Here is a 13,121-nt window from a genome sequence, read left to right as displayed (position 1 = left end):
GATTTTCGGAACAAAATGATGACAGATCACGAATTCCCTGTAGTAGGAAAGACGAATGCAATTATAAACTCAATAAATACTAAAATTCGCAAAGCCTATATTTCATTGATTAGTAAAGTAGCAGAATCTTGGTAAAGGTTACGAAAGCCTAAAGCGCCTAAGCAAGGTGAATGAAAGCGATTGTACAGTGCAGAGGGTGTAAAGAATGAGTATTGATGGGGCCAGGGAAAGGGTAGAGCTCTCTAGGCATCTCACGGTTTGAGCTTAAAGATCAAGAGGTGAAGGCTTCACTTTTTGACCGACCTCCAAAAAAATGTGAATCCAATCTTCTATACAAATTATCCTGTCAGATAAGCAACACAAAAACATGCTTATCTCCCATGATCAGAGCAAATTTCTATGAATCCAGCAATAGAAGTGAGTGGGAGGAAAAGGAATTATTGAGTAATCTAAACCGATATGGCTCCCAGAACATTCAACCGAATGGTTTACGGGTTGAAAACATGTATCGGATGTCAAAATTACTCAAAGACCATCCCAGTGGAAGGTAACAAAATCCATAGTGACGACCTGCAGATGAATTAAACTCTCTAAAGTGGCACAAGTCCCGCGGCAATTCATTTAACTCGTGGACACCCGAACAAAATGCACACAAACATACTGAGCCAGCTTCTATGATTAATACTAAAATTGCCAGTCAAAGTATGTATATGTATGCTATCACCATTCCTGGCAATTACCGCACCAAATAGAACTCTCACTGGACAGGATGACAAACAAAATCTGCTATCGCCATTCCCGGCAATCACCACATCTCCAACTTGAAAGCCGAGATGGTGATTCCACCCAAGGTGAACACTGGCTGTGAATCCAAATCCTACAAATCTGACAATGGAGATCAGGGAGCGGTTCCTTTTGTGAACATTGCCGACAACTATCAACATTTCCTTGTAACAAATTTTTAGGCTCACAGTTGGATGCTAAATCAACAGTCCCGCATCCTTCAGCAACACTACAAGAATTTTTCAAACAACCCGATAAGACCCGAGAAGCGTCAGCTTCCTCAGATTGAATATTCTCATCAGAGTGGAGCAGTTCAGTCAGTGAGAAGAAGGTATGAGGTTCAAAATCCACGAACTCGTTATAATTTACAATTTCAGGGTCCTTCGGAAGACTGCAGTTAGCAGAGGCATCTTCAACAGAGGGGAATAAATCTTTTACTGATTTGGAAAGCATCTCATTGCTGGTTGAGAACTCAGCGTGAAGATTACCTCTACAAGAACCATTATTCTCCCTCTCACGTTTAGATATCTTGGGAATTCCTGGCCCAGAGACAGTACTGCCCACACCATTTGCATCTAACTCGGGTTCTGCAAGCAGCAGCTCAACACTTGAAAGGGAGAACAGCAGATGATCACTGTCTTGTCTAGAGACATCCACTGCAGGACAGATAGGAGTTGCAGGCTCACATGTCCTCCTGTCAATAGGTGTACCAGAATCAGAATCTCCCAAGAAGTAATCTTTCTTTGAAGCCCTTGAAGATCTCTTATCATCTTGAGTCCTGTAACTCAAATCAGAGAAAGGACATACAGGCGACTTTATCCTGCGACACTTGCAACATTTGAAGCCCAGCACATCAAACAGTCTGGACTCTTCAAGTTCCACAGCTTCAGCATGGTACCAATCTGTAAAACTCAGATATTAGATAAATAAAGGGAAAGTAGGTAAAAATGTCAGCACTTATTACCTTGGAAAAAAACTTACGTTTACATGTTTCACAACAGATATACATTAGATCAGAATTATAAGGTTTTTGGCACAAGCGACAAACAGGCTTCAATTGAGGCAGGCCTGAACCTCCTTTTAGAAGAATGTTCTTGAGCCTGAAATCAAAGCCTGTATCTTCGTTGTTCTTCTTTTTCCATATAATACCCCAAGAACAATTTCTGCTACGGCCTTTTGTTTCCAAAGAGAAATCAGAAGCAAATCCTTTCGTGTCAGATCGACTATTCTTTGTCCTTGAAGACATTAATTCTTGACCATCACATTTAGCCCCTGGTCCCTTCAGAACTGCTGAAGTGCTTTGGTCTTGTCCTTCTAAGAGCAAGGGACTAGTCGGAGACTCATTACAAGACTCTTTTTGAGTAAGTAATTTGGCATGATGACATTGTATGCATGTGGCCAAGAACTCAACTTCTTCACATGTAGAGACAGTTGAACTCACTGAACAACCCGTGTGACAATAACCTGTGCCCGTAAGAAATAAAAGATTTAAACTAAATAAGCAGAGACAAAATAAAAGGGCAAGATAAAAAAAATATTACGATTCATTTGTTTGGGTTCTTCATATATGATATTGATGTGTTTATGTAATGGAAAACACTAATTCGTTTTCATAAGAAACTGAAAAAATTTCACTTCAAAAATAAAATAAAAATTTCATCACAGCAGACTAAAATAAGTGAAACGATGATGGATCACACAAGGAGCTTACCTTGACAGGCACTGCACTTGAGAGCATTCCTGAAATAAAACCAAGAGACAAATTGTGGTGTTAGAGAAATTAGTGTAAAAGAAAAGAAGGAATAGCGTAAACAAACACCTGAACAAAACTGTGACAACTAAACGTAATTACCCAATTAAAACACCCAGCTGACAAACAGAGCACGATAGTATGTCCAGTTTGTCTCTCTTGCAGGTAAGGTAAAAAAAAATGTCCTTGTAGGTAGCTTTCAACCGCCTTTTGTGCAACTGAGATGTAATGTACATGTACTCTTTATCAGATAGCATTTTTCCATTACGCATTTCATACTCTTTTACCAAATATAAAGGAATCCGTTTTTCAGAAAACCAGAATTTTTCCTTTCCTTCAGGACCTCGCTCTATTTCAACATGTTTCATTACCCGAGAAGGAAGATGTTTTTGGCTTCCAAAGGCTACTCTATACAAAATTTTGCCCTCCACAATTCTTTTTTCATGAATATTTGCATTCCTAAACGCAGATGCTTCGTTATCTTGACCTTTCACATCTAGGAGGTTGTGCTCTGGACGAATCAGATCATTCCATCTGACATGAAAATCTAGATATCGAACCTGGTGCAAATGATAAAAAAATATAATTTAAGTTATTGACAAATCCAACATGCTGATGCAAACAAAAGAATTGTTAACGCAAAAAAAAAAACTAGGAGACCTGAAGGGCCAACTGGGATGCATTCGTACTCATTTGAACTGCTGCTCTCCAAACAACTTGTCTGCTTCTTTTAGGAATCTCAGAGCCATCAGCATACAATATACCTGAAATTTTCCTCAAACCACCTGATAGCAAAAACAGTCAGTATCAGTATTTTTATTCCATACAAATTTAAATTACTTCAAATGCAATTGGAAAAATAATTGTTAGCAGCTAGGAACAGACAGGATGGTAGTCAAATAAAACTACATAGCAGGATTTGTAGATGCAACTCGATTATAGCAAATTCAAGTTTGACAGCCACTATTTCTAGAACTCCTGAATTATGAGTTGACAATATTAATTATGGACAATATAAATACATTTAGAAATGAACAACATTTTATAATTTTTAATTTAACACAATAATATAATTTTTACCAGAAAATGACCAATTGGGGTCACTTCAGACGATTTCCATTTCAGTTCATCATAGTGAATCAATAACAATCCAGTTTAGCTAATAATTTACTTCCTCCTGAGAATGGCATAATATATACTAGAATACCTTGTCTAGCTGCTTTTCTGGTCATGGATTTTGGCAAAACAGCTTTCTGAAATACAGATTTGGAAAATTTCCCGCCATGCCACCATGTAAAATTTTCAGGACAAGCACCAGCTGTAACTTTGTTGATAGATAACTGTTTCTTACGCCTCCCACATGTTGCACGTTTCTGTGTAGTTCCAAGAGTAACAGCAGCACTTTGGAATGTAGAAAATTCAGCTAACCAATCATCCATCAACTTCACCCAGTCCCCACAGAAAGCAATTGTTCGAATATTCTCCTCGAGCTGAAAAGGACAATTTCATCAACCAAGCAAAAACAAATGATTTATAAATCTGCGCATTTAACAAGTCCAAGAAATGCAGGCAATATATCTAGAGTGCGGAAATTAAAAATTAAAGAATCTCCTTGATTTAAAACTAATAAAAATCACTCACTTTGAGTAGAAGAGGTTTTATATCACTAAATGATGTGGCTCTTTCCACTTGTTTACGCCAATGCCTTCTGTAACATTCACTTATAAAGGGCCCAACTATTAAACCACGTAAACTTTCCTCCATATATATAACATAAGTTGCAATGCTAGGGATGATTCCTTCTCCAATCCTTACAGGAGCAAGACCAGAAAGGATTTTCATTGCATTTTTGGTAGCACTCAGAGCAGCATGATTTAACATGCATCCTTTCTTGCTTGAAATAAGGGCTTTACAAGAAAGGCACCAGCCACACCTCTCTCTTGGAACCTCTACAAGCTTCTTTTCAGAACTTGGCCAAAAGAAGCGTGAAGCTGTTTGGGAGAATGCTTTTGCAAGCAAATAAGTGTTTCCAGATGTTGCTTTCCCCAGGTTATCAGACACAAGACCCTCTGATCTGGAATCCTCAGAAGAAAGAACGGCCAGGTTAGCAGCAGCAGATGCCGCAAAATCACCATGCATATAGCAATTAATATATGACTGTGGTTTATAGGAGCAACCAGTGTACATAAAATCCTTAGTCAAACTGCCTTTGCACTTCCCAAAACCAGATTGGTCACCTTTAGTTTGCAAAGACAAATTCATAGGCAGCCTTAAGTCGTTTGTGTGCCCATAATTATTAAATTGATTGTTTACAAAGGTGCACCTAGCGGGGCCGACTGCAGTTGACTTGTTAACAGAATTTTCAAACTTAGGATTGGACTGATGGTTAGCAAATGAAAATGTCGAATTCATTGCAGTTTCCTCACAAAGCTTCAAATTCACAGTAGTTCTTGTATTGTACCTGCTTCCAGGAGCAGAACCAGAACTTGCAACCAAAGAAGCATCAAGAGATGGTTCCAAATTATCACTACAATTTCCATTTGAAAATGTTGAACTGTATTCTGCCTTCACCGAACTTAGAGCTTCATTCTCTTCTTCAATCATGGGAGAAAGTTTCATATCTGTATTTGAATTTGTTAAGTTTACTTGCGGTACACTTGTGACACAAATGGATAAGAAGTTTTCTGGAATTTTCCAATACTCTAACATTGCCATGCAAATGCCATTATATATAGGTCTAAGTTGCTCAGATGCATAAAGGACTCGGAGAACTTCAGGAATGTCATTCTGATTGTAGTACTTAAGACAAAATTTATCACTGTTGACATCGAGTCTGCAAAAATATAATATCAAAATGTAACCTCAAATTTGCAAGTACATCTATAGCGAGAACTGGGACTGATAGCAAAAAGTAAAACAGATACATAAAAAACCAGAACACAAATTCAAAATAGCACAAGGAATCCAGCATAATAAATGGAATGAAAGAAACACAAAAAAGATGTTAACATACACCAGTAAGTGGTCGCATGTACCCATGAAAACTTGCCCATACAAATCCTTTCCAAATACTTCAGCCCCTTTAAGTGATGTTCCCCGTGCAATAGAAGGCCCAATCATATTTATTTTGCACTCTGGACAATACCATTCTCCATCCGGTATATGCATCTTCATCACACCAATACACCTTGAATGATAGACAGCAGGACAACCATCACAACAAAGTAAAGTTCCATCCATGCCACATAAGCGGCATTCATCTCCATTTCCATCAGCATCCTCAGCATTCAATTCTGAAACATACTTCTTAGTTTCACTATCCTTGCAGGCAGTAGTTTTGGAATATCTTGGATGAACTCTTCTTGGCCCAATTTCAGTAGGAAGGCTATCATCTTCATTATCATAATCAATGCCAACCTCTAATTCTTCACGCATGTTCATTTCAGCTTTAAACTCCTCAGATGCCAGAACATCATCACAGAGTATTTGCAAAATCATCAGTTTCCTACTAGCAGACAATAAATAGTACTCGCCATAAAAGATTTCATCATAAAATCCTTTCCACTCAGGTCCCTTTGTGTAATCATAAATTGCTAAATACTGAAACGTAAAAACAGGCCAAGTCAAAGCATCAAGCAGACTCCAATCAATGCACCTGAAAAAAAAATACATATTCCAATAAATTTTTTTTAAATAAAAAATCTCATAAATAGACACTAGGGCATATACAATAGTGTGCGTATTGAGAAATTAAAAGAATGACAGATTTATTGTCTTGCATAAAACTAATTGATGGTTCAAACAAAGACATTTTCATTGTTTTGAAATTCTAGTACAATATTCTGGCCTAACACTCAAAAAGACATATAACATTCCTACAAATGTTTTTGGGATCTACACAAGAAGAAAACAAGTTAACCAGTAGACATAACATCCCACAAATGTGTTTGGAATCTACACAAGAAGAAAACAAGTTAACCAGTAGAATAAAGGTAGCCTGTCATCTGCCAAGCCATCAAAGAACAAAAATGAAAATGGGAACATAAATAGAACAGTTGTTTTCCATCAATCAAACCTAATGGAACATGACACTAATTTCAAAAATTAAAATCATCACACTAACACTACGGTCTCCAGGCCTCCATGGATGAAAATTGATGACATAAACAGAGCACTTCGTGTTTTACCGCCAATCAAATAAACTTGCACGTAACATACTAGTCATAAAACTACCACACAGCGGTCTAAAACACTGTAAGCATGATTGAAGACATATGAGATAAAGCGGCTTCAGTAAAACATAAAACAATTTATACAGTATCAATAACCTCTAACTCTCTAATCAGAAAACAGTACCAAAAGCAACTGTATCCATGTTTGGTCTTAAAACTAAATCTAATGCTAAAATCGAACTAAATAAAAAAAAAAGTAAGAGAATTAAATACCTAAGGCATTTTGTTGCACGCCGCGAGCCATCTGGTGAAATGTTTTCAAGGTGACGTCTCAAAACACGCATCAGCGAAATGTGAATAGCATCAAGCAACGTGTTCGAAACTTTACAGTTCAAAGCACCGACAAACTCGTCTAAAGTAAAAGGACTGAGAAACAGACGAATGCTAAACGACCGCAAGAATCCGTACACTGAAAGGAGATTCAAAACGCACGATTCCGGAACGCCAATAGTTCCAGAAGAAGGCGGCAGCGTGGGTGGAGATGGTATCGGCGTTTGGGAATCGGAACTCAAATCCATAGCCTCACTGCACGACTCGTCGTCCGTTTCATCTCGTTCTTCTTCGCTCTCAACCGATAAATCCTCGTGCAATTCGCGCGAACCTCTCTCTTGTTCCTCCGCAATCTTCGGCAACACCGACTCCTCCAATTCGCCTTTCCTCCGAATTAAATCATCGTCGAAATAGCTATCAAGGAGAAGTATCCTACGAATTGCGCTGCTACCTAAATCCTCGAATCCGCCACTCTCGTACACGACTCTGTACAACCCGCTCTCGTAGCGGACGACTTTGCCGAGAAGAACCGTGTTCCCGCGGAACTCTTTCAGCACGTATCGACCAACCAGTGCAACCGGAGGCGCCTTCTTCGCCTCAGGAAACGCTTTCGGATCGCCGGCGACAGTTCCATCCTCTTCTCTTCTCCGTTTACGTGGGCGACCTCTGGATCTCACAACGGGAGGCTCCATCGTCGAATCAGAAGGAGAATGAAGCGTCTCTGCGGTTTTATGCAGAGTTTTCTGTGTTTGATGAAAGGTTTAGGGTTTGTTAGAATGAAACGAAACGAAACGACGTGGGAGATGGTAGAGAGAGTGAGGGGTGAGAATTACGGGGAAGTGGTTAGGGTTGTGGGAAGAAAAGGAGGAGAGAAGAGAGGGAAATTTTGCTAGTGATGGTGTTACACCCTCCAGCGAAGAGGTTTGTTGTGGTTATCCCACGTCGAGTCCGTGTTGCCGATTTCACTCGGACGAGTCAAACGCACGTTCTGTAATTCATATATTTTTAACCATTTTAACTTTTAGTATAATCATTCCGTCAAATCTCATTCTCTCTGTATCTTGCTGGTAAAATCTACTACTACGTTTGTTGAATCTCAATTTATGTTTGTTATTTCAACTTTATATAATAACAATTTATAACAAAAATATTTGTAAATATATAAATTATATAATAATTAAATCTATAATAAATAAAAATTTAAAATATGTAGATTGTTTAAATTTTTCATAAATAATTTATAATATCTTCTGAGATAGTTTTTATTTATTAACGACTTTAATTTAAAAAATTAAACTCGTTTTACAAAAGGAGATAACAATTTATTTTAGAAAATGGGCTAACATTGCAAGAATGATATTTTAAATTTTAAGAGGCTTTTATATATTGTTTGAAGTATATTATTCATTTTATTATTTTTAGCTAGGGTGTTCTCTCACAAATTCTTCTGTAATGCAAATACAACTTCATCTACTCTTTTAATTAATTGATATGCAAATAAAATATATGATAAAATAATTAAAAATTTGTACATCGTTTAAAATTTTGATAAATAATTTACAATATCTTCCGATATTGTTTTTATTTATTAACGACTTAATTTAAAAAATTAACTCATTTCATAAGAGGATATAAAAATTTATTTCAGAAAATCAGATAACATAGCAAGAATAATATTTTTAATTTAAGAGGCTTTTATTTATTGTTTGAATTATATTATCTTTTTTATCTAAACCTGTGTATGAAGGGAATATCCGTGTCTAATTTTTTTTATGTTTATTTTTCAAGTTACCGTTTTATTTAAATTTAACTAATTTTTAAAATTTAACTGGTTTTTTTAAATTTAACTGTTTCAAAGAAAAATCATCTACAAACTAAATAAAAACTCTCTATAATTAAATGATAAAAATTATTTTTATTTATTTTTATAGTTATAATTTCATTATTTGTTATTATTACGAAAAGGTAAACATGTGTGTTTTCACTGATTATGGACTAGGATGTTCTCTCACAATTTTTTTTGTAATGCAAATCCAATATCAACTACCTCCTTTAATTAATTGATATGCAAATAAAGAGACATATATAATAAATAATATTATATACCTTAAAGTTTTCGGAGGATGATTCAACACATGATCTAATACCTTTTCACGTCTAAATAGTCCTTTTTTATGTTTATGAGATGTGCATTCTCCATTCTTCTATAATTAACCAATATATGTTTTTTGTTGGATGAATTATGTTGGCTTTTTTTTATTTTGGGGTCTATTTAAACTGTAATTTGTAAAAATGGGTCAGTTAATTTTTTTTTTTTAAAATTGGGTTAAGTCGTTAGGGCGGAGGACGACATTACAAGTGAAATCGTCCTTCACCCTACCGGGTTTTTTTTTTTCAAAAAATGAAACCCTGTTGTAAGAGGCCGGTTTCTATTTACCGTAAAAGGTGAAGTCGTCTTCGTACATGACTACTTCACTTTTAATTTTCTTTTTTTATATATTTTTTTACCGTTACATTTCTTTCGTTGTCTCATCCACTTGCCTAATGTTCCTGCAATTACAAAGCAAGAACAAGATCATCGCCTACCTTGCAACGGTTTCAATTTCTCTACACGTTTTACTGTCATGGCTTCTAACTGTTCAGTTCAAGTTTGGCCTCAACAGTGCACTCACATCAACAATTATGGTATATTGGATTCCAAATTTGGGCCAGCTTGTATTTATCATGACCAAGTGCCCTGACACATGGAAAAGTTTATCATTCATGGCCTTCAAAGATATGTCATCAACCTTTCCCTCTTTGGTTAAAAAAATATATAAAAAAAATTAAAAGTGAAATCGTAATGTGCAAGGATGACTTCACTTTTTACGTAAATAAAAATCGGTCTTTCACATTACGGTTTTGCTTTTTAAAAAAAAAAAAATCGGTAAGGTGGAGGACGACTTCACCTGTAATGTCGTCCTCTGCCCTAACGACTTAATCCAATTTTACAAAAACAAAAATTCAACCGACTCATTTTTATAAATTACAGTTTAAATAAACCTCAAAATATACAAAAAAACCAATTATGTTTTTAGTCTGTAAACTTAAAAATTTTGTCAAGTCATAAACTTTTTACTGATTTTATTCACCCACCTTATGATGAATGTATGATATTCTTTACCTTCAACGATGTTTCTCACTTACTTTCCAATTTGTTCATCTCATAAATATTATTACATTTAATTTACTTTGCAACCTGGTCAACCACATCATAACATAATCTAGAACGTCATATATTTATTCATAAAATGTGAGGATAAAAATGATGCAAAGATTATGACAATTACAAAACTTTATAAAAGCTAAGAGAATATGTGAAACTACAAAAAGTGAAAGAAACAATTTATTTAATAAATAAAATTGACAAAACATACTTGGTTTATAACTTAAAATAATAATATTTTAATTTCTTGAATTTAAAATTATAATAATATAGTATTATACTATTAAATAAGATTATTCAGTGTAATTTTAATTAAGGTGCTTTTTCATTTAATTTGAAATAATATTTCCACACAATATTTTCGTTAATAACTTCACCTCAATAGGATAATAATATAAAGTTGAAAATTTAACAAATTTGCTAAAAAAGTATACAACGAATTAAAATTGACAAAATATTATTATTTTGAATATTTGTAGGTTTGTTTACCCAACTAAGTTATCTTGAAGCCTAAATTACAAAATTAAGCAAGTTTGAAAACATTTTGACAAATAGACAAGTCATGCAAGGGGTAAGGGGTTACTACTTAATTTGAAGAAGTCATGCATCCTTAAACGATTTTGTTTGCTAAGTCAAATGGTCAAAATCAAGTCAAAATAAAAGTTGTGAGGAGACTATTGACTTTCGGTAATTGTTTGGTAATGTTATTCTGGACCATGGTTCACGATAGAAAAGAAAATGAAGAGCTAAACACAACTTTCAAAAGAGTTTAGATTTTTTACTGATTATTTTGGTGTTGTTATTCAATGAGCATTAAAAATATACTGTGTAGATATTTTAAATATCTTTTTAATATATTTTAAAACGTCAAAATTTATGATAATCAGTATATTATAAATACACAATAGATGAACAACGCAACAAAACTAACAAAGAATCCAAATTCCTTTCAAAGTTGGTCACTCTATTCAGATTACACATTCATTTACTTTTTCTTAATCAATCTATCGCATTAACCACATCATTTACACACTTTCACTACTATAACCATAGCACACTGTGAAGGTCATTCACCTCGTCCACAACTTCCGATCTCAATTGAATGTTGCCAAGCCGGCCCTTACATATTGACTTATTTGTGAAAGTTATGAACACCTCACACAACTTTCATTTTGTGCAGGTTTTGATTATTTGAATTAGCAAAATCGTCTTTAGATGTACAACTTCTTCAAACTATCTCGTAATCCTTACAGGATTTTGTTTATTTTTTATTTTTTTAAAAACTTTCGTGTTTTTGTAATTTAGACTTTAGAATTGCCTAGTTATATAAAAAAAAACCTCATTATTCTTTAATAAAAACAAATATTATTTCATTAAAATACTTTGTATTTCATGGACGTAATTTTATATAATAATAGAGAAAACAAAAGAAAGCGAATGACTAAAATAATAAAAAATAAGAAAACATATTTAAGTTACTAGATGTTACTTTGAACGATAATTAAATATGACACCATATGTTGAATTTGATACTATGAACTCATGAGTAAATTATGTGAGTAAATTATGCGTGAGAGATATTTTCTATGATTTTGGAAGCATTTACGATAAAAATAAAATATTTTATTATAATTAAATTAGAGTCAATGAAAGAAAAACTATTTTATGGTTATTTTATTAAAATATATATAAAAAAACTTGTACTTTGAATAATTTTACAATTATTTAACCCTTTCAGTCCTTTTACATGTCCTGAAACAAATGAACTACATTTTTAAAAGTGGCAATGACTACAGAATATTTAAAAGTGTATTATTTTCTTCTTCAATTTGTTTATTATTTGAAATCAATAATGTACCCATAGTTTTGCAAGTTCAAACTAACATAATTTGCGTTTTTTATAAAAAAAAAATGGTGTTTTGAATACTTTCAAAATTATTTAACTTTTTTTATGGTTGTCCTGTATTATATTCCTAGAATTAGATAAGAAAAAAAGACTACAATTAGATTATTTTTAAAGTACATCAATTTTTCTGCAATATTTGATTCATGAATTTGTTAATTAAAAGTAATATATGTACTCATTATTATGTTACTTGCATATTATAATGTTAGTGTGCAAATTAACAGGAAAAAATTGCTATAACTAAGAAATCATTTAAAATGTATATTTTATATTTATATTTTATTTCATTTGTGGATTTATTACTTGAAGTAACTTATTTACGTGTAGTTATTTAATTAATATAATTCGTACCTTTTTACTAGTAATCTTGGTACTTTAAGCAATTTTACAGCTATTTAATTTTTTTATCATCTGTATGTAGCATGTTCTAGAATGTACAACTAGGTTAAGGAAAATATCTAGTACTAGAAAATCTCTGAGGATACATTATTTTTTCATTATATATTATACATGAGTTTGTTACCTGAAATAGTGTATTTACCATTTATAAAACTTGCGGAATTTGCGTTTTTTTTTTCTAATAATTTTGGTACTTTAAATAATTTCAAAATTAATTTTTACTTATTCTTTTGTAATATATACCAAATCAAACGAAGTAGATAGAAAAGTGGGGAAATTTATAATATATATCTCAAATTAATATTTTATTCACCATCTATGAAAGTAAAACACTTATTTCATGTATACTTGTATTTCAAATAATATAACATAAAAATATTTTTTAAACATTTTTAACTTTAACTTTTTAATTTTAATTTGAGAAAAGACTTTCCTTTGTGTCATAAAGTTGACAGTCAGTTACACATATGTATTAAAATATCCCATTTTTATGTTTTTCACACAAACATCTGAAAACACAATATTAAAATACTATTGAGAGTTTTTTTTAATTAATTTTTTTTAATAGGAAAAAAT

The 13,121-nt window shown here is 33.3% G+C and overlaps 1 protein-coding gene across 1 annotated transcript; it reads right to left on the bottom strand.

Moving 5' to 3' along the window:
• Positions 1-75: 75 nt before the first annotated feature.
• On the bottom strand, positions 76-7,971 carry LOC114185687 (DDT domain-containing protein PTM-like). Its single transcript, XM_028073558.1, has 9 exons — positions 6,979-7,971; positions 5,547-6,188; positions 4,175-5,366; positions 3,741-4,023; positions 3,194-3,318; positions 2,636-3,093; positions 2,495-2,523; positions 1,765-2,247; positions 76-1,685 (listed from the first exon to the last, which is right to left on the bottom strand). Exons 1-9 carry the CDS (start codon positions 7,725-7,727, stop codon positions 787-789), a joined length of 4,860 nt encoding a protein of 1,619 aa, XP_027929359.1. The 5' UTR covers positions 7,728-7,971; the 3' UTR covers positions 76-786.
• Between the last annotated feature and the right edge of the window lie 5,150 nt (positions 7,972-13,121).

Source organism: Vigna unguiculata, chromosome 5 (genome assembly GCF_004118075.2).
Source record: "Vigna unguiculata cultivar IT97K-499-35 chromosome 5, ASM411807v1, whole genome shotgun sequence".
NCBI classification, from domain to species: Eukaryota; Viridiplantae; Streptophyta; class Magnoliopsida; order Fabales; family Fabaceae; genus Vigna; species Vigna unguiculata.
This window is presented reverse-complemented; position numbering and strand designations above follow the sequence as displayed.